This window comes from Parasteatoda tepidariorum, chromosome 3 (assembly GCF_982258835.1).
Source record: "Parasteatoda tepidariorum strain Cologne lab strain chromosome 3, Ptep-v5.0, whole genome shotgun sequence".
Classification (NCBI taxonomy): Eukaryota; Metazoa; Arthropoda; class Arachnida; order Araneae; family Theridiidae; genus Parasteatoda; species Parasteatoda tepidariorum.
The window spans coordinates 46,925,065-46,948,365 of NC_141757.1; the positions used below are offsets into that span (position 1 = coordinate 46,925,065).

Below are 23,301 nucleotides of genomic sequence, written 5' to 3' on the forward strand. Positions count from 1 at the left end.
ATTTTAGTTTCAACAAGCTAATTTCAGATTAATTTATCATAGGTTTAAAATTAATTAAATGGATATTTGAATAGATTGAAGCCCTGGGTATTACTGTCAATTCAATTATAATTATTATGTAAAAATTTAATATGTGTGGCTAAAAATTAAAAAAATATATGCTATAATAACTAACAATATCTAAAATAAATCTGAATAAAAAATTTAGTATGATTAAATTTAGTACTATTAAATGTTTCCTTAAACTTTTCACTTTAATAACTAGATTATCAGATTTTAAAAAAAATAATTCAATTTTGTAATCATATATATATAGGAAGCTTACTTATTATATATTAGCTAGGAGTATTATATATTTATTATATATTTGCTTCCTAATGTATAACCACAAGTCTAAAGTGAATTTTTCATTCAATTTTCTAGCAAGAATGGTACAAAGTAAATATGTGTTTTGTTAGCCTGCAAAGCTACTTTTAGAAATTAATATTCTTTGTTACAGAAAAACAACATAAAAGAGCTATGATTTTTATGATTTATAAATTTATCGTGATAATTAATGATTTATGAATTAGTTATTATTATTTGCATAAATTTAATATAAAAATAAGAAATCAATTTTGAAAGCTGTAACTCAAAACTATAAAATAGTTTTTTAAACAATTTTAAAGAGAGATTTCCCTGTCAGCGTAGAATTAATAACAAGTTAAAATAAACATTTTATTATGAGTTTTACGAATTATACATGATTGCAATTGGACACACATATTTTAATCAGACATAGACTGTAATTAAAATTTAGCCCAGTTTGTACACAATTTATTTTATTTATATATTTATTAATTATGTATATTATACTTATATTATATATTTATTAGTCTGAACTATTATTAATCAATATTTTTAAAAGATAGAAGATTATTATTAAAGGACTACAAACAATAAAAGGATAAAAGTTTTTTTTTCCTAGTTAAGATGATTATTTTGGGTGAAAAACACCATGATATCCTTAAAAGCAATATGTTACTAAGAATAGGCTGTTATTGATGCAAATTCCGAAAACTTGTAATTTCCTTATTAGGAAATAATACTGAGGAACAGGTAGATGTAAAAATGCCACCTGTGGAAAAAGTGTGACTTCTCATTTATAGCTACCAGGCACTTAATTAGTACATCAGTACTAATTGAATAACATTTACTTGATCTAGTATATCAATTACTAACAAATACTGTCAAATTACTAACTGTCTGCCAATTTAGTATATCAGCCAAGTATATCAATCTAGTACATTCAATTCATATCAAATAAATCAGTCAAATATATCAATTTGATTGGGAAAAATAATCATGTGCAACACGTTCATATGTATTCAATTAATTCTACTCAATTAGTAATGCTGATTTAATTTATATCAAATATCTAAACACAATTAAATGGAAAGATAACTTTTTGGTCATACTTTTAAAAGTATCTATCACTGAATGCAAGATGATTTAGTAACATACTTTAGTTTAATTAACAAAGAAATGATACACAAATAAAAATGAAAGCTTGTCTTTATTATAAAAACTATTTAATGAATTCTACTTAAAAATGACAAAATAATCTGACTCACTTTCCAATGATTTCACGAAGTTCGTAAACATCATCAAACAGTATCTCATCATCGGCCATCATAGTGAATTAAGAGCAAAAATCTTATTTCTGTATGGATATCCTTATAAGTATTGACGAAAATTTTTCAGGCAATGAATTGCTTGTTCAACTGAAAAATTTAATCTAAAAATTTCCTACTGTCGGTTCAAACTTTTCCTTTATAATCCCGAAAACTAAAATATTATTTCTTGGGAAAAAAAAGTATTTTTAAATTAAAAAATTTATCTCGCACTCCCGTTTAAATTTCACTTGAATAGTTCCAGAATAAATTTTATTCCAAATGAAAGAATGCTGGACTCGAAGATACTCAAGATGTTTTTAAACCATCTTCTAACAACACATGTTTACTTCGACTCACTGGATTAAATGCTGTCTCCCAGCGCGAAACAGTAGCAGCCGACGTCGAAAAGCCGAGCACTTCGAAACTAGAACGTTGTCTCTTTTGATTTTGTTGTTTCTTTTGGTTTCGATATTATTTATTTGAATGCACGAAATTATTGCAATTAAAAGTCATAAATTTATAATTTTATTGGTTGAAAAAATTCGCTTGTAAAGATTAAGCAAAGGATTACATTTGTTATAGTTTAAAAGGCGAGGCTTATTTTTATAATTAAAATTTGCTAAGCGTAGCTGTGACCAAGCTTTTAAATTGTTAACTGTACCCGTGTACTTCTTAAATGTTTGTTTTGTTTTTTTGAGAAAAATGAAAACAACATTAGATGTGAAGTGCGAGATTTTATTGATAGATTTTTCTAAAATGTGCTTAATTTACTAAGCCATGACTCAAAATGTATAAAAAACTGAAGTGATTTTAATCGTTTTTATTTTTTAAAAATCATTTGTTTCTTTAAACTTGTGCAGAAATTTACTTGCTGAAAGTGAGGTATACAGCAATTTAATCTTATGTTTTTCTTCGACTTAAGGCATTTTTCTGAGAGCAAATTGGCATGACGAACATATTTTATTATCATTTTCATAGCAATTTGCCAGAAAATTATGTTAAATACATTGAATTGTATTCCTTCAAAAAAAATTATGTCTGTGATATCATTAAAAATTTATGAAAAGTGTAAATTTAAGTTTACGTTAAAAGGTCCCAATGTTGTATCTGTATTATTTTAAGGAGTTTTTTTATTATTTAAATCTTATGATGGGAAATCATATTTATCTGTTATACACATTTAATATGATGTCATTTATGTTCATAAATTTTTAATTGTATTTAAACAGATTTTTTATGCTATTTCTTATTAACATAAGTGTAGTAGAAAAATATATTGGAAAAGTAGTTACCTATTGCAAAATTTCTCAATATTTTTATACTTTGTGTACCCATACACACAATTATTATATTCCAAGTACCCCACCCTTATTTGGTATTTTTACTAACAACTGCATAAATCTATGGTAAAACATTATAAAAGCAATTTTAATTTTGCTAGTTAGGTGAAAAGGGTGTACATTGCTAATTAAATTAAATTCAATATAAAATATATGGATTATAATACTTATACTACCATTAAACGGCACTTCCTCGCAAATAATATGTTTATGAGCGTTTTCATTATTTTTCTTGTCACAGAACTGGAAGCTGCAGGTATATTTCCCTATTGTGATCTGTCGCGCCTACTACAATCGCCAAGGTGTCAAATAGATTTTAAACTTGCAAATTTTTTAAAAAAAAGCATGTAGATGTTTGCCCTGGGTTGGCTACGAATTATATTTTTCAAATTGGTCTCTTTTATGTGATGTTTTATTTTTTTAGTTTCTCACGGTCCACTGCCAGGAAGTTTTCAAGACTTGGCTATTATTCTGCCACAGATCACGATACAGAAATCTCCCCGATGCTGCATTTAACTAATATGCTGCAACTTCACCAAAAAGCATAAATGGTGTGCTATAGGTACTAATTATTGTGTTTTTTGAAGAAGAAAAAAAAAGTGTTAATCATGAAATGGGATTGATTAGTAATTTTTATCCTGACTTAACAACACTTATTCCTGTATTGACTTTTGCATGGACCTAATATTAAATATTGAATGTCTAATATTAAATATTGAAAAACTGTTCCGGAAACACTGACTGTGAATTGAACAATTGGTGTAAAATTTGTATGCATAGCAAGATGAACTGAAAGTCTTATTAAAAAAATTTTGAGAGATGTATCAGCTCAAAGGATGTTCCTGTCATCTGATTATGATCAAAAATATGTGGGCCAGAAAACTATTTAGCTCTGTCTAAGAAATGAGAGCCACGGTTCAATGTAAGGACATAGCAAAGAGATGGTATGAGATAAGCTCTTTAAAACTGTCACAAAATCTAAACAAATACATCAGTTCAAGTAGCAACTATCTACAGAAATAGTCAAATTTTAAAATTTTTTGAAAAATAAATCGGGTTTTTATTTATTTATTAAAGTGATTTTAGGCTATATGAACCTTATTTAATTAATTTTAGATATTGATTTGACTATTCTATAATGTGATTTTTGTGTTTTAGATTGATTTGCAGATGATCTTGCTCTTCTTACATTATGGAATTGTATAAAAAGTTTCAAGCATGACAACTGAACCTTCAGTACATTTAGTTAAGGCATTATATGATTATAAAGCTTCAAATAATGATGAAGTAATTATGGTTATTTTCTAATCATTATGAACGCTACATTAAATTTGTTGCTTGTGTACAGATTTTTTTTTTAATGTTTGTTTTTTATGCCACGAAGCTTTAGCACAATTTTTTTAAACTAAAGAAAACTTTTTTTCATTTGAAGTTGGGAATGATAAAATTTTATTTTGAAAAATCGGTCAAATAACGAAACTCTTGCATGAAATTAAAATTCATGCAATATTTTTTTTTAACATATATATCAAGATTACTAGAACTCCAAATTGTAGAAATGTTTTGCTCAAATTATCCTTCAAAGTTTGGTAAGAAAACCAGTTGTTTCAAAAATAATTGAACTGTCTAACTCCTGATCCTCCCCTGGCATTGATTATAAGTTGCCTAAATTATCGCAACCCAAACTTGGGTCATTGAAATTCCTGACAAAATCAAATCATGTAAATTAATTATAATTCTTTACTCTAATTCAAAACTTATTAAATTAATTGGGTGCTGAGCTAGAATCCTAACCCACATTCATTCATTCTATTATTTAAGTATTATGATATTAATTAGGATAAGAATTAGAAGATTTATTTTCCTTTACTGATAAGGTCTTTGATTTGAAAGTGTTATATAAGTTGCTTTATTTTCCAATTATAATTTGAAATTCGGTTGATTAATGAAAACTCTTTGAAGAAAATCAGAAAAACAATGAAACCATTTTAATATTTACATGATCAAAAGTTTTGCTTCTTTTTTTTTTTCCAAATTTGTTTCTATCTGTGTGGAGGTAACTTTTAAAGTTATACTGCGGTGAAAAAAGAAAATTGAAGCTAATTACATCCAGTGCATGACTTAATGTACTATCTAAATTTTGAGGACCTCTAAACTGTAATATTATATCCAATGATAACCCTGAAGTATTCAGAATTTTGTATATTTCTTAAAAGCTGGCTCCATTACATTTCCCAAAGGTTTGCTTGCATTTTATGTAATAAACTTTCAATAATTTTAAATAACAATTTTGGATTGTGAAATAATTTTTGGCTTTTTCTATATTTTTATTTTATTCTTTAAAGCTTTGCTTAAAAAAAGGAGATGTAGTTACAGTTACTCAAGCACTTGAAGGTGGTTGGTGGGAAGGAACCTTAAATGGAGTAACTGGCTGGTTTCCGAGCAACTATGTGAAAGAACTTAAAACAGGTAACTAATATGGAATTGCACTTTGTATAGTGTACCTCGATTTCGAAAAATAAAATGTAAACTAATGCTTAGTTTTAATGAAAGGGTTAATAACTTATTCCAGTAGCTGTTATTAGTTTGCACAGTACAAAGAACTTCATAGTTTATTTTATTTTTTGAACAGAATGTTAATTACCTGGATTAGGACAATATCATTGTTAACAGCAAATTCAGTTGGATCTGTTTACTTCTCTGCAAGCCAGATTTATGTTTTTTTCTGGAAAAGCATTTCTAGTCATGGGAAAAAATTTTTAAAAAGTTTTTCCATTTAGCTTAAAAAGTGAACTTAGTGCTAGGGTAGTGGAATAACAATAACAGGTTATTGCAGTCAATCAAAAAAAAACATCTTTAAAATGCAAGTTACTGAATTAATGTGTAGCTTTAAAAATTTTATTTTAAGTTACTATGGTTTAAATAATGTGAGATGTAACCCATTCTAATGCATTCTCTTTAAATATAAATGCTTAGACTTAGTCAAACCAAATAATGAAGAATTTCTTGAACAATTTTTAAATGCTTTACTGCTAAGTATGCACTATTAATATTCAATGAAAATTTAAGGTTTATAGACAGTTTAAAACATATTTAATATTAAATGTTTGCTCATTATTATCATATATTAAATGCAAGATAACATTTGCTAGAGGTGTCTTTTTACTATATTATGTAGAACGATGTATTTTGATTTTTTTTTCCTCATGATATTTAATGCCATGTATTTTGATTTGTAGATAATAGAGTATTTTCTGAATAGTTTGATATTCTTAAGAATTAAGTAATGGATATTTGAGAGTCTATTCTATTGAATATACCTATCTATTTTCAATTCAGTTTCAAAGACTAAATAATAAATACTTTATAATTAATATTTTGTTTTAATGTATGACTGTCTCCACTTTTTGAGAGTTAAATTTAATTCAGTTCTGTTATTGTTTTATGACAATTCATTTCATAATTATATTGAGATTTCGGTATGTATCATTAGTGTGAGTAAAATCTTTTTCTTTTTTTTCTTAGGAATTGAGAAATCTGAAAAATATAATAGCCTGCCTATTGAAGTGCCTTCTTCACCAAATTTAAATGATGTTAAATTGTATAGAGAAATTGTAAGTATCTTTTAATGATACATTTTTAATAATTATATTTATTACGCCCATTTTAAATTTTAAGCTTTTGGAATCTGATCTTTAATGAAAGTTTCAAAATGCGTGTTATGGTAGATTCTTTACTAGAAATAATAATATCATTTGCTGTTTTCATATCCTTAAGTTTTAAAATTTCTAGTTTTGTCCTTCACTGCACGCTTTCTTTTCTTTCTTCATAACTCTATTTCTCCATTGCGCCATAACTGCACCAGTTACAGTTGAAATTTCAAGATCATTGTACTTTGGGTATCTTCTAAATTCATTTTATTGTGAATCATTATTATTGCTACTGGTAAAATTATTATGCTTTTTCATCTGTACCTAGAGTTTAAGTGAGTGGATACTTATACTCACATTTCAACAAATGTCATTGTTTTGCTCTCATTGTTTGTCTTTCTCCCTCTCTTAATTCATTGTTATTGAACTCCATTCATGTGCAATTTTCAAATATTTTTATTCCTTTCTTCTTAAAGATTAAGCATGAAAAAAGTTTCCCATGTAGACCCTTGTGCTGACCTGCCAACTCTACGATTTCTGACCTGAATTTATGCTTTTGTGTCAAGACATGAAGGACCTCAGGTCAACAAATTATTTTCTCCAGCTTTTTTCATAATATACTGTATGAATTGTTGGATCCAGGCGCATTTTGCATACAGCGCCCAAAACTCTTTCGGCCAAATAATTTTGGAGTTTGGCTGTGTTTAGCTTATAGTTTATTCCTTTTTAGAACTTTTTTTTTATAGTTTTAAATATCTGATAAACCAAAAAAAAAAAATTTAATAGTGCTTTAGTTTACATTTTTGTCGTGCAACAAAGCTTCCACAGGTTTCTCTTTTAAGAGTGCTAGCTTAATTTATACCAAAATAACTGATTCTGAAATTTTGAGTGAGATTTCAACTGTTTAACAACAAAGCCTCCTCAAATTTCTCTTTTAAGAGTGCTAGCTTAATTCATTCTGAAGTAGCTGATTCTGAAATTTTGAGTAAGATTTCAATTGTTTATTTTTGATTACTAAAATTTTTTGTTGATTAGTTTATCTGGGTTTGTAAAATTTGTAGGAAAATATAATAAAGTTCATGTCTTGATATTCCAGAAACTCTTAAACTCGGCTTTAGTTTTCAGGTCTGAAAACTAAAAGCAAGAGTGTGATTTTTCAGTGAATATCACCGAATTCAGCATATCTTAAAACTATTGGCTAGTGGACTTCCGCTAATCAAAAAATTATAATCCGATGAAATTGTGAAACTTTCACTAAATCTCCTTGACAAAACATAAATGTGATTTACAGACACGTTTACATACATGTGATTTTTCGGCCCATTTTATTGCTTTGATTAGGCTGATTTGAATATGAAGAACTGCTTCGGAATCTGCTAATATCTTGAATCTTATGTGCGCTATCTTAATATCAATCATAGCTTTTCGTATTTAACTGATTTCAAAGTTAAGTGTTACTATTTGTTTTCACTGAATTTAAAAGTCGCACATTGTTATTCATATTCCCGCAATTTAAAAATCCAATATGGCAATTTGTATATGCACGTTTTTAAAACCTAACATCGCGATTTGTATTCTCGGGATCTAAAAATTATGCATCATGATTCTTATTTACGCGATTTAAAAGTTCACCATCGCAATTTGTATTTTTGCATTTTTAAAATCCAATATCGTGATTCATATTCAAGTGATTTTAGAATCTGATCTTGCAATTCTTGTAAGAAGTAAATTTTTTCTTCAATTACTTACTATGAAGGTGTGATATTCTTCAACAGTACATAATTTAATTAAAACTGTTAGCTCAAAAAATTATGTTAAATATGAAACGTGTATGGCTTATAAATTGATATTTTGATATCAATATTTTATTATTGTTTTTTTCACTTAGTATCACAATTTCCCCTGATTGGCTTATCATGCTTTATGTTCCTATTTTTGTTTTTAACAATTTGGCTGCAATAAATATCTCATTTTTTTTGTTTCATTTTTGTTGATATATCTCATTTTTATAACTGTATAATTTCATCTTCATTTTTTTTCCAGGTTTTCCAAGATATTATGGAAAGTGAAAATGAATATTTATCAGAGTTGCAGTTTCTGGTTAACAATTATGTTTTAACTCTCAAGGGAAGTGATATGTAAGTAATATTTGGCTAGTATTTTATATTAAAATATTGTCCTTAAATGAAATTCTTCTTTAGTGTTGTATAAACTGATCAATTATCTGAGATTTGTGCAATGTTACTGTATAAGCAAAACATATTGTGCTGCACTTTTATGTAAAAATTTCAGGTATTCGCAAGTAAAAATATGATTTTCGGAGCATGGTAAGATAATTTTAATTGTTAGAGAAAAATTATAAGTAATGTAAAAAATTAGAAATTTCATAAATAAATGAGATTTATTTATTGTGTTTTGCTAATTTGTTTCATATCAAAATTATTCTAAAAAAATCATTACAATAATGAAGTTAATTTCAATATTAAAGTATAAAGAAGTTGTATCTTATCCTGAGAAAAACTTATTTTATTATATTTAGATGTTAAGAAACTAATTTTACATAGTTGCATCTCTTTATAATAAATATACTTTATGCTAAAAATATTAATTTAATAATTTATATGTAATGATTAGGAAATTCAATTTAATTTTAAACAAATGAGCTTTCAAATTTCAAAAATCTTAATTTTTTATGCAACTGAAATTTGTTTTAAGCTTATTTTTATTATAAATTAACATTTGTACACTATTGTTTAAAATATTCTCCTCAAATTTTATAGCCTTGGAAGTTTATAAAAAAAAATTTCATCCACATAATGACAATTTGATGAGAAACAGTAATTCATTTATAAATTACTGAACAATTAATAAGGCAGATTGTTACACTGGAGAATATAAAATTATTACAAGAGAAATTAAAGTTTTTTTCATTAGTAGCTATTCCATTATTTAATCTATATCTTTATATAGGATTAAATATATGGGAATCTATATAAGATTATTTTCTGTAATGTGCAAGAAATGTTCTAATTTCAAATATTATTAATTAATAAAACTTAAACGGACTTAATTATGTTTACAAATAAAATACGCTTAAAAATCTCTGTGATGTGATTAGATATTCCTACTTGATCGAAAAAAAGCATTTTTGTACAAAATTTCAATGCACATATTCTAATTCCTTTCACTTGTGTTCCAAAAACAAGCAATTTTTATAAACTTTTTTGTGGCTCCAATGAAAATTATTTCTTTGTGTTATGAAAGTGCAAAATTGTTTTAGTTTAAGTCATTCATTTATGTTTCATTAAAATCTAACTTCATTTCTTAATAAAATACCACCCATTTTTCTAGAGTACCACCCATTTTTCTCCATTGTTCTAGAGTAGCACCAAAAATAAACAGCTATTACCCCAGAACATTTAACACCCCACACTGAAATCTCCATTCAAATCCTATACTAAAATTGATTGTAGTAAAATCCTGACAAACTAAACAATCAATAAATATACTAAGTAAATATAAGTCATAGTATAGTTTGCAATTACTAATATTAAATTAAATAATTTTAGTAATTCTGATCTGAATGGTCCTAACAGCATAATCATATAGGGTTTTGAAAGTGTTCTAGATTCGTTTTTTTAATACCTCTTTAGACTAATTCTTTAAAATTAAGTCATTTGAGTGAGTTTTTGTTTCTTTTTTTTTCAATCTGCTTTTAAAATTTGTTTTCAATTTTTTTTTTTTTAAAATCATAAATTCTTCTGTTGCATTTTCGTTTGTAACTCCTCAAGATATATATTTTTATTTATTATTTTTGTAACATTTTAACATCTAACATTTTGTAACAGCTGTTTTAAAGTTTGTTTGTTTTTTAACAATTATCAGGTTTAAAATTTGTTCTTTGTATGTACTAACACATATTGTAAAAAAGGTTTTTTTTTTCAGTTTGACAGAAATTGAATATAATTATTTAGTTAATAATCTGGAAGATGTTTGTGCCTGCAGTGTAGTATTAGTTCATATGTTAGAAGATGTCAAACGGTATGAAAACACATAATTTACCTTCCTATTAATTAGAATTATGATTATCTCATCATGCTTGTTAATTTTTTATAGTACGTCACCTGAGAATCAAAGAATTGGTGCTGAATTTATCAGAGTTTATGTTTATGTTAAAAAAATATTTCTGGATTATGCTTCTGGTCATCCTAAAGCAGTAGCTGTTATTGAAAAGCATAAGTTAGTATTTTTATTATATGTGTGTGCATATATGTATCCTTTTTTACATGTAACTTAAGAGTTCATCAGGAAGAGCTATTGAAATTTTAAAGGGAGCTGAGCAGATTATGTAGGTTAATAACATAGGTTTTTTTAATATGCTATTGTCTTTCTTGTTCAGAATTTTAATATACTTAAAAATATACAAGAAAATAAAAAGATAATGTTTAATTTGCATTTTTTCTTTTTTTTTTAACTTTATGTTATAAGTATTAATATAATTTCACTAAAAATAAGCTCTATATTCATTTTCTTTATTACTAACTTACAACTAAAAAGATAAAACAATACAATTTCATATATCAGTAATTAGTGATGATTTTTATAATAGTCATCAATACATTAAGAGTCACAGTTGATCGTGAATTTATTTCAACCTTGAAAATTTGTGTTGCATGAAATGGTCTTTTTCCCTGCTATTTCTCTACTAAAAGATTAGTTTTCTTACTTGTTATCCAAAAAGAAAGCTGTGTATTAAGAAGAAATTTCCATATAAACTTGCAGAAATGTTAAACACTCCATCAAAAAGCTTTCAGAATACATTTTGAAATATTTATCCATAAGTATGTCCATGAAATATTTATCCATAAGTATATAAGTATCCATATGTCACTTTGCATGAGGAGCATAATTAAATAGAATAAATGAAAAAAATAATATATATTATTTGTAATTTTTACAAATAATTATAATCCATCTTTATAATTAAATAAAAAGGCTATTTTTTGCATTACAAGTTTATAAGTTCATAAAATTTTTGTATTATACACACACATATATATATATGTATATATATATTTGCTTTTACTTGCTGATCAGTTAAAAAATATTGAATTTTTTTTATTGTAATTGGTTGAATTAAAGTAAATAATATAAGCTTTTGTTATCAACTGAATTCTTTTATGTATATGTCCAGCATTATAATTAAATATTTTACAGTGTTTATAAAGCATTTTGAATGTTTTCATACATTTTTCATCAACTTGCCCTCCGGTAAACCAATTTGTTGTCCAATTTCAACTTCCTATAATAAAAATGAATTCTCTTGGAATTGATTTATTGAAGAAATAAGATATTTTTAAAGTTACTTCTTGAAGAAAAAAAATCATCTTGAATGTTTTAACTTGTACTCTATTATATTTTTAGGTATTACATCTTGATGTTTTATTTAATTTTTAGAAAGCCTTTGGAAGATTTTATGGAAAAACGTGGTGCCCCTCCTCCAGGACTCCTAACTTTAATTACTGGTTTAAGTAAACCATTCAGAAGACTTGAAAAATATGCTGCTGCTCTGTTAGAACTCTTAAGGCATACCCAGGTTATTTGTTTATTTCAATTCAACAATTTCTGTGTTTATTTCTTAATTCAAAGATTACCAATTAATTTCAATAATGGATGTTCCACAGCTGAAGATTATGAATAATGTTATTGATTAATTTTTATTTCAGATTTCTATTAAAAATGAAATTAATGTGAAACAGCATTGTCATGATTTTAAGTATCTGTTATCAAATACTGTATTCAATATTTTAATAATTCTTCACTTTAATTGACTGAGTATTATTTGTATTACTCCAAAATCAGATGTTTTTCAAACACAAATTGTTAAGCTCCTCTTTTATATTAGTGTTCTTTTTGATAAGTTATGTTTGTGATAATCATTTGTTTGGTAAAAGCTGTATGTCATTCATCACTTAGTAATTATATGTTACTTTACCTCTACAAAACGTCCACAAATTTAAAAAACAATTACAAGGATGGACAAAACTCTTTTGTTTCTAAATTATTAATTCCTGGAATAGCTATGGTTTAATACTGAACAAAAGTTAAATTTATGTAACAAAACAAGAATTATGTACTAAAATTTGATAAATTATAAGAGCTATGTTCTGTTTCTTAAACATATACATTGCACAAAATAAAAAGCAGACTACTCTGAATAACTTTTGTTCTAATGATAAGATATTCATGTTTTAGGACTCAATCTTAAAGGTTTGAGGGAGTGACCTCATGTATGATAATTAATTACTGCTGACGACATTTTAAGTTGCAAAATCAGACACAGAAACTCTGAATAACGCCTTATGTTGATTTTAATTTTTTAGTATTTCAAGATATCTCGTACTTTTTTAGCAAATTGAAAAATATTTGCACACAATTATTAAAATCCTTTGTTCAAAAATAATTCCATGCAAAATATAAGTTTTAATGAATATTTATTATTTTATTTATTAACAGTCAAAAAATTTTAAATTGTAAGTTATAAATTTTTTTTCTTCATATCATTATAAAAATTGCAATTTTAAATGACAAAATACAAAATCAGCCAAATTATTTGAATACTTCCTGAGAAATGGATTTTTTTTTTTTTTTTTAAGTATCTGACTTTTCTGAAATTCAATTTCTCGGGAATTATTCGACAGGTTTCACTCAAACTTTGTATTTTGCCATTTAATATTAAAATCTTTAAAAGTACATTTTTATGCCTAATTTCGTAACTTAAAATATTGTCTGCACTAATTAATTAGCATATTTGAGGTCACCCTCTTGAGTCATTAAGATTGAGTCCAAGAACTTGAAGCTCCAATCATTAGATCAAAAGTTATTTAGGATAGTCCGTTTTATATTTTGCCCACTGTACATGTAATAAGACATTAAATTTTATTTATGCACAGTTTCTACTTGTGTTACTTCATATAGTAGCATTTTCATCTTTTATGATACATTTTATTTACTTTGTTTCATATATCAATAAAGAGTAGTAAAATCAAATCAGTAATAGTTCCTGAAGTTTAAACCTATCTGATTGTTTTACATTTAAATTGAATCCTAATTTCAGTTATAAGCAAAACACTATTCCATTAGACATACTCTTGTTCTATTTACCAAATTTTCCTTTTTTTGAATTAGATCTCTAATTTGTAGTTATGTATTAAAAATTTTATTTTTTACTTTAGGAAAGTCACATTGACAGGGGTGATACTCAAAGAGCTGCGTCTTTATACAGTGACATAGCTGTAAGTTTTCACAATATATTTACTTGAACTTAATTTTAATAAGAAGCATTTATTTTTCTGCCTAATACATGTTTATTTATAGAATGTTTGCTCAAATGTAAGGAAACAGAAAGAAATGGAATTAGAAATAATATCTGGGAACATTCAATGTTGGGAAGGAGAGGTAATATTTTTTTTTCTGGACATTAACCTTATATTTTCTTACTATTTCATTGAATTATATGTCACTTACAAAAACTATTTCTTCACTTTAGGGAATTCATACGCTAGGAAATATCGTTTATATGGGAACAGTTACATTTCTCACTGATGATCAGCAGAAAAGTAGTCAGTTTTTAGTGTTATTTCCAGAAACATTAGTCATTTTAAGTGCAAAGATAGGAACTTTCACATATGAGGTAATAAAATATGAATAATTTTTTTCTAATAATTTCACATATAAATAATTCTGTTACAAAACCTGCTAATTACTTTTTGGATTAATCAAGGAAAATATGAAAAAGATTATAACAAGATGTATTGTTTAATAAATTATGTTAAATAAGGTTTAAAAAAAATTAAATATCAAACTAAGGAAATTTAAGTCAAAAGTTTGTTCATGGTAAAAAAGAACAAAACTTGATACATTGACTTAGTTTTAATTCATTTTTAGTGTGTTTTGCATCTGTACCACTCATGTATATGTAAATGTTTATATGTTCAACTGTTAGCATGCATGCTAACATTTTAACTTTACTGTAAATAGAATACTTTAAATAAAATTTTACTTCCATATTTTCTTGAAATGTGCTTGTAAATATTTTTTTCATTTATTAAAATGAAATAATATTAATCCTTTTTATTAATTATATTTAAGATAGTTGCTATTTCTGAACATTACCATTCATCTTACATTAGAAAAATGAAGTTGGGATAATAGCCTCATGGAGTCATCTGTTATTTAAGGCTATTACGATTTTTCTTTTTTTAAATTATAAGTAAATGTCTAAATATGTAATAAATAGATTTATTTGTTATGTAACATTATATTTTATTTGTTATATTATTTAAAACAATACATAAAAATAGCAATTTAAAAAAGAAATTAGGAGAATTTACTTTTCCTCTATAGTTTAATTAATTAATAGTATTGTCATAAAAAATGTTAAGTAATAATAATAAGTAGTGATAAGATATTAATAAGTGATATGTATTTAATTAAGAGTAATGCCGTGCAACATCATATGAAATTGTTAAGCAATTTTGTCAAGATACCAAAATTTAAAAATAAATTTGGCTATTAAATAGCGAAATTATTCCAGCCCTTCCACTCTAGTCACCTCCCTTTTCTCCTCCTCCTCCCTTCCTACATAATGTCTGAGAACATTTAATATTTGGAAGGAGAGGTAATCCTTTTTTCTTTTCTATTACATTGATCTTATATTTTTCTTAATCTTTAGTATAGGATAAATCAATCTTGGTAAGTTATTTAATCTAGAAAATTAATATTAGTTGTGTTGCCATGTGATCAATTTATTAAAATAGATTTTTTTTAATATATTTATTAAAATATTTGGAGGTAGTTTTAATGCTGAGTGACTGAAATTTATTTCCTGACTTGATAGTGAAAATTCAAGTAATTATTCTGTTGTATTTTTCTCATAATATTGTTCAAATTTTTTTTTCTTGAAATAACAGGGTAGACTCCCACTCTATGCTATCACTGTGAGAAAAATTGAACCATCAGAAGGTCTACAGTTTGCATTTGAAATAAATGGTGAATATTTTTTGATTTTTGCTAATTTTATGTACATATAATTATTTCACCCACAAAAGTACTAAGTAAATAACTATTAATTCCTAAAAATCTAGAGTAATATGCTTAGAAAATTACAATAGATTAAAAAAAAGAAACTTCACCTAGTCTGTGCTTAGCGTAATAACTTTAAAAAAAAATTTCAAAAAAAACTATAATTATAATAAATTTAATTCATTAGGCATTTATAAAGTCTAAAAGCGTCCTTTCACTTATTGTTTTTCTATTACAAAAAACTTATTAATATAGTTTCTTTCTTGTTATTCAAATAAAAAGTTTTTATATTGAGGAGAAATTTCTGTACTAAATACAAAACTCATTGTTGACTCATAATTTTAAAAATGTTAACATGCATTTGTATATATTCTCAAAGATGTTCTTTCATGCAAAACCATATGCCTGATTTTATATTGTGCAAGAAAAAGTTCCTGCTAATTATTTTTATGTAATGTAGTTCAGTGGTAATTATTGCTTTTGCTTTATTCAATTTTTATTTTAATTTAAAAACAATAATAATAATTTAAATGTCTGAAATCATTTATTTTACCCAATATGAATGTATAGTTTGCTATGATGAATGACTTAGGGTATACTTAATTTTAAGTTACTGACTTTGTCACTATCTCTTCACTTTTTGAAATGTTGATTTTACTTATTGTTTTTCCTAGGAAACTTGATGCAGCGTATTATTGTCATTTGTCCATCACCAGAAAGTTTCAAACAGTGGATGAACTCTTTTCCAAATCATATCATTAGAAGCCCAGTATCATTATTAAGCTCCAGATGCAGCACACTACCCCGCGCCAACTCATCCCAAGCATCTCAAATGCAAACTTCCTACTCTCCTGCCCATTCTACTCGAAGTCTACAAACAAATGTATGTGGTTCTTTAGTTTTATAAAGTTATTTTTTTTAGCATTGCTTACATATAAAAAAAAATCTTTCACCTTCAATTCTATTTTACGGTGCACTTTTTAACCCAGCCACTGATATATGGTTGAACCAGGGATCAATGAAAAAAAAAAAAATTTTAACCTATTTTTGTGAAAATTTCTTAACTGTGTGAAAAATCCAATTTTAGCAATCAATATATTTTACATTTAAAAATGAATATTTTAAAATTTTTAAATGGCCATTTTAGCCAATTGAATGGAAAATTCTGCAGTCCATTCTTGGTTGGATGGAAATTACCAATTGAGCATGAGAAGAAGCATTTTAAGCCGTGGTGGCTCAGGGGATAGAGTGTTCGCCCCTCAATGGGATGGCCCAGGTTTGAATGCCAGTGGTGACTGGTACATACAAATTCTGCTCCAGGCTTACATGGACCACAGTGCTGTTGTAAAATATCCAAGGAGATTGGTGAATCATGGGTAAGAATCCCCTTGTTGTTAGCCTAACTTTGGGAGGTTTTCGTGATTTTTCCTCTCCACGTAACACAACAAATGCAGGATAGTTCCATCAATAAGCTCTCCACGAAAGCTAGTTTGTTCCAATAATTAATCTAAGAATTCTCTTGTCTTCTGGGTTGGGTTCAAAATAACAATGCTATGGAGTTAAACATTGATAATGGTAAACTCAGAATTAGGTCAGCTGTTCAATGCCAGTTATAAAAGATTTTTTAAAAAAAATGGTATTTACAATAAAATTTATTTTTATAACAACAATAAATATCTTAAAGATTTTATTATTTTTATTTAATTGAAGTTCTAAGAATGTTAAATATGGTTATCTAGTCTATTTTTACTGTGTGTAAATTTGAAAGAAAAGTGATTATTGTGACAGAACACACATAAACAACAGTTTTAGTTTTGTTTCAAAAAGACAAATTGACTTTAACTATATTCATTATATATTTTTCAACTTGCTTCCTTATTAATATAATTTAATTTGTTTCTAACCTTTTTTTTTTTCTTTTTTAAGTCTTCCAGAAGCATATCCCCTGAAGATAAGTCAAATCGCAATTCTTCTTCATCTCGTCCAACTTCTAAAAAGTTCTGGACCAACTGGAACTTACGACCTCATCCTCCCTTAAGAGCTAGTCTGACATTACAGAACGAAGTTAAGCTAAGAAGAAATAACAGCTGTAATAAAGAAAAAGGTTAATTGGTGCAATATTTCTTTTTAAACATCTAATTTTGTTACTAAAAATAAGAGACAACATAATTAAAAAAAAAAGTATTTAAAAACCTAGTTTTTCAAATTGATAGAAGGTAAGTTGACATCTAAATTTGAAAAATATAATAAATTTATATTTGTCTAATTCAGTACCAAAAATAGTACCATACAATCTTCAAAAAATCTGAAGAATTTTATGTGGTGAGGGTAGTTTATCTTATATTTTTGGTTTTGGGTATAACAAAAATAGAATTTCTGCTCGAAAGCCTACTTGAAAATTGTGCTTTTATATCATTTATATATTTTTTTATATTGATTTTTGATATTTTGTTTTCATGGAGATTTTCCATATTTTCAATATATTATTTTGCAAGGTGTCATAAATATTTTTATGATGTTTGCATTGTTGCCAACGCTTCTGCGCCTTGCAGAAGCTTTCTGCATTAAGTCCCATTTTCTTCCTTTTTGCACTGTGACCTAAATCTTCTGCATTATGAAAATGTACATTAAAATTTTGTATCTTCTTGGAACTACTTATGTATATATTACACATATGCTTGGTTGGATAGTCTCTTTTGCCTCGCTTGAACAATAACATCTTTGCCAGGGCTGATTGTGCTCCGGAAGTTTCCGGAGATCAAAGGTCAAGACGTTTCAAAGAATCATTGATCACAGAAGTTTCAGGAAATTAAATTTTCAAAGGTTGAACTTAAAAAGCACAGTTTATTTTATTTGTTTGTAAGGGAGAGCCAGAGAAATACTTTATAAGCTGATATTCATGATTAATATTCATTTTTTATCAGTAAATAGTTGTTATAATTATAAGCTCAAGAAAGAAAGACATATTTGTAAATTTTTATTACTTCTCCAGGTCATCATAGGTATGTGTAAATGGTATAAGTATGTGTAAAATTTTAAATATATTTTAAATAAACTAAGAATTTTTTTTTTTTTTTAAATTTAAGAAATTTTTCGGAATTTTGAGTTGGGCTCACAATCAGCCCTTGCTGTGTTTCAGTCTTATAAAATATGGACATCATTAACCTGATAATCTTAGTTTAATAAAATGTTAATAATGATAAATGTTAAAACACTACCTAAATTATTATTGAACACTAAATTCCAAAAATTGCTGCTGATGATTACAGGATTTTTTTTTTTTAAATGTTTAAATATTCTAAAATCACTCAGAAATAGAGTTGTAAAAAACTAAAATTCCTTTGTAGTTAGTGATGAGATAGATAATTACAACAATTAACTATATCAATGGTTCAAAAAGGCTTAACTTTACTGTTGAATTTTTGAATACGAAATAGAAATTGAAAGTGCATTGAAATCTTCTGAATTTTAAGTAATTTCTTCAGCAATTTTTAGTGAATCTTTTGAATTTTAAAAGATATGGGTTGGTAGGATGTATTTGAGATATTTACTACATTTAAATCTTGTAATTTTTTTGTAAGAAAAACATTTTTTCACGTTTTGATCGCTCTGTATATGTAATTTAATATTATTTACTAGCTGAAATATTCTTTCTATTTTATCTAGATCATGAATCAGAAGGTGATATACCAGTCCGCCATATGATGGAAACTTTAAATATCTATGACAGAACTCGAAATACTCTACCACTAGGTACTAACAACCTTTCTAAAAGTGCGTTACTGTAATGGTATTTAATTCTAGAGTTCAAGTAATATTTTTTTCATTATTACATATAGCTACTGCCAGTGCACCTCCGAGACTAAACTTTGTTGAAGATAAAATAATAATTGATGGGTTTGATGGTGACGGAACAGAAATCAAAGAAAAGTAAGTTAGAGCACAATGCAATGTCCAATAACTTAATTCATTGATTTGTTAATGCAGCTCAAACTTCTATTATCAAGGTATTGAGCATGTATATTTTAAAAATTCCTGTTGTACAATTCTAAATTACTTATTTATTATTTTGAAGTTACACTGGGACTTAAAACAGTATTAGAAGCTGAAAATGCATTGAGTTGAACAAAAAATAAAGTGTGTTATTTTATTATGAAAACAGACAAAATACCTTAAAATGTGAATTTCACAAAAATTGTTTTTAAAAAAATATGAAAGCATTCCTTAAACGGCCTTGTTAGCCAAAAGATTATGAAAGTGAAGACTTCCCAATTTTGAGGAGACATGAGAGTGGCAATACGAGTCCTCAACACAATGTAGTCAAAAACATGAATATGGTCCGCATTGTGCTCAGATTGCCATTACTGCCTAGAAAAACTGGTACATGAAGCAATCTGAAACTGAATAAACTTCCATTTGATGTCAGGGATAGAACCCCAGCGCTACACATTGACAAGCCTTAAGCACTGTGTCATCACTGCTCATAGCGAAATTTCTCTCGAACCCTCTAACAAAGTCTGAATGATATAATTGTATATTGACAAAGAATACTTATGGAATTTAATTAATAACCAAACAAAATTCTGTTGAACATTTTGTCATCTGAAAACAAATGAGCTTCTTGTATGAGTATACTCTTTCAATTTATCACCCTAATTGAGATATAACTTGATTATCATTTTGTAGCTTCATGGTAGTATTGTAGATAGGGGAAGAAAATAAATAAATTTTGAAAAGAAAAAAAAAAATATTATTCTGTAGTTTTATCTTCAGAAAATTTTCAGTCTAAGGATAGACAAAGTTTGAGTTATCACCTTCCTTTTTTTAAAAAAGAAAGAAAAAGTTTATTATAATGAAAGTAAGTGCTGATTATGCATCAGAAATTGAGGTGTAATTTATTATACCTACTACTAATTATAATTGATTGAAACTATTACTATTATAATTTACTTACAAAAAATCTTTGATGTTGTATTTTTGTTTGTTCTTCCCTTTTGTATTATCAGGTCATAGCTACAACTTCCTTGCTATGCATGCAATGCGCATAAAATATTTTTAATTGTAAAAATGTTTTAATTGCTGTAATTATATTTTTAATTTTATGCACAGAAAATGCAATTATCCTTTTTTTATTCCCTAATGTTGCATTTTATTTAGATCTCTTGTTGATACTGTATACATGTTGAAGGACCAAATACTTGAACTGAAAGGGGTTTGTATGCTTTACAACATTTTGTATTTAGTATTTAGATTTATTAAAGCAATATGTGTTTATTATTTTCATTTATTTGTGTCTCTAGGAAGTTGCTACTTTAAACAAAGCCTTGCAAGAAGAGACAAAAGCAAGAAAAAAGCTAGAAAACTTTATTAAACAAAATCTTCCAGGTCATGAAAGTACTTCATATACTAGTCTTGATGGCTGATTTATTTCAACAATCAAAGAAGCAAGAAAGCTCAGGGATATTAGATGATAGAAAACGTGGTATGAAATATATATTGAAATGCTACTGTGATTTAGTTTTATTTTATTACTCTCTTGTTTAAGAATTCCTCAAACTTTTTCTTTAGTCTATTTACTTCATTGGCTTACTGCTTTTATTATCCATAAGAATGTAAAATAATTACATCGGTAAATATTTATAAGTTTTTTTATAGGTTTTATCACCTTGTTTAATGTTTGTAAAATTGGATTTTCTCTTAGCTGCCAACTTTTTTAGACATACTGAATTGATTAATACTATTTTTCAAATCAATTTTTATATAATTTTTTGTTGATTGTTATTATAATACTGTAATAAATACTGGTTGAATAGCCAGTTGGTTCAAAATAATGGTGATCTTCATAATAACAACCTTCTCTTACTTCTATTGCAGCTTTTCAGATATAATAGTGTGTTTGAATCAAAGATTTTTTTATTTTGAAACCTATGTTATTTTGAGTTGTTGTTTTTTTTAAATTTGAAAAAAAAATCTAAAATTGAAAGATGATTTTTAAGGTTTTTAAACCAAAACAATTATTTAATTTGTGAACTTTAAATTCATATTTTTTTTCTAAACTTTGTAGTACCTAGAATTTAATGTTATGTATTTTTCAAATGTTTTTAAAAATCAATTTTAAACTTCAATATTTTGCTTCAGTTTTTTATCTTAACAAATACATAAACAAATATTTGTTTTATTATTCATATAAATATTCTAGTTTTCAAAAGTTGGCAGCAATTTTAATGTTTAAAAATAGACATGCATTAGACTATTTATGACTTACTCCTTTTTAAATAATGAAATGTGATACTTGTTAAATGATAATTTTAATTCTTGATTTCATTCTAAATGTTAAGCCTGTTAAATTCAGTCCCTATTTAATGTACTTGTCCCTCATTATGATGAATTATACAATTATTATGAATGCCATTAAATTTTTCACTGATTTGTAAAGTTCACTTCCTAACTTAATGAAATAGCTTTATTCATCTTTTGATATGTAAATGCTTTGTTTGTCTTTACATGATTTTATCTGTATATTTGTTGTTTTAAAAGACATTGGCTATATTTCAAATTATATAGCAACTCTATTTTGTTTTTGAGTAAATATTGATAGATTTATTAATAAAGTAACTGCACTCATCCAGTGCCTTGTATGCGAAAATTGTTGTTGTTAACAATGTTGCCTGATTTGTTGTGAAGACTTAGCTTAAAGCTATGCGATGCCCTTTATATTGTATAAGAGAGAAAATAGCATAAATATATGCCTGACGTTTGTTACTATTTCCTTGTATTTAATGTCATTTTACTCCTTTATAGTGGAAAGATATTTTTTAATTCTGCTTGCTACGAATTTTGCTCTGAGAATATTTGCCATTTTATTCGTTACTAGTTATAGACATTTTCTGGGATGAATTTGTGATATTGTTGCAGAGATCTAAGAAGTTTAAATGTTAATGAAAAGTTGTGGTTCTACTGAGAATTTTTAGCTATATATTTATTATAAACATCTGATGTTTTCTTCTCAGATTTATCTGAATATTTCTTGTTAAACAGCTAATTATCAAAGAAAAATTTAATCATTGTGGAGGAATAAAAAGTGGGAAACCAAAACTAATATTTTAAGATACTGTTATACAGTTTAACGACAATCATTTTTAAATCATAACCTAAAATTATCAATTACATCTTTGCTTTATTTATTAAACCTGCAAATTAAAGTGGTTAAAATAAATTAAGAAGAACAGATTTGCAGAAATATTTTGCATACATGAAAGGGTAAAGTGTTCTATTTATCATAGATTAATAGTTATATCTATATTTGAATTAAAAGAAGAGCTATTGAGATCTAATAAATGAAAGTTATATATTTATTGAAAATGAACTAATTATTTACACAAGGAATGTTGCTCTAGGTATAATGAACTCTTGTAGTCTTGTACATTATAATATACTATTGAACAATATACATTAGTTTAACTATAAATTTCAGATTTTTCTTCTCTTAAGAAAATAGAGTAGTTTTGAGAACTAGCTGTAGTTCTTATAACTTTAGATTGTAATAAATTATTAATTTTCACAATTAAAGCT

At 26.3% G+C, this 23,301-nt stretch overlaps 2 protein-coding genes across 4 annotated transcripts in view; one reads left to right on the forward strand and one right to left on the reverse strand.

Moving 5' to 3' along the window:
- Window positions 1-2,092, reverse strand: part of LOC107447019 (peripheral plasma membrane protein CASK) — a 622,119-nt gene extending 620,027 nt beyond the window's left edge. Inside the window, 1 exon segment of the mRNA XM_071178929.2 lies at window positions 1,614-2,092. Within this exon segment, the coding sequence (XP_071035030.2) occupies window positions 1,614-1,675 (62 nt within the window). The 5' untranslated portion in view covers window positions 1,676-2,092.
- Window positions 2,093-2,333: 241 nt separating this feature from the next.
- Window positions 2,334-22,785, forward strand: RtGEF (Rho-type guanine nucleotide exchange factor). 3 transcript variants are annotated; one of them, XM_087159260.1, is made up of 18 exons: window positions 2,334-2,537; window positions 4,154-4,282; window positions 5,341-5,464; window positions 6,521-6,609; window positions 8,689-8,783; window positions 10,591-10,686; window positions 10,762-10,884; window positions 12,103-12,241; window positions 13,881-13,940; window positions 14,023-14,103; window positions 14,195-14,338; window positions 15,618-15,696; window positions 16,404-16,612; window positions 17,656-17,833; window positions 19,396-19,482; window positions 19,569-19,659; window positions 20,887-20,941; window positions 21,030-22,785. In XM_087159260.1, exons 2-18 carry the CDS (start codon window positions 4,214-4,216, stop codon window positions 21,150-21,152), a joined length of 1,842 nt encoding a protein of 613 aa, XP_087015386.1. In that variant the 5' UTR covers window positions 2,334-2,537; window positions 4,154-4,213; the 3' UTR covers window positions 21,153-22,785. The 3 variants fall into 3 exon arrangements, with proteins under 3 accessions (XP_087015386.1, XP_087015387.1, XP_087015388.1); XM_087159261.1 differs by lacking the exon at window positions 10,762-10,884; XM_087159262.1 differs by lacking the exon at window positions 20,887-20,941 and having other exon boundaries at window positions 21,030-21,250.
- The last annotated feature ends 516 nt before the right edge of the window (window positions 22,786-23,301 follow it).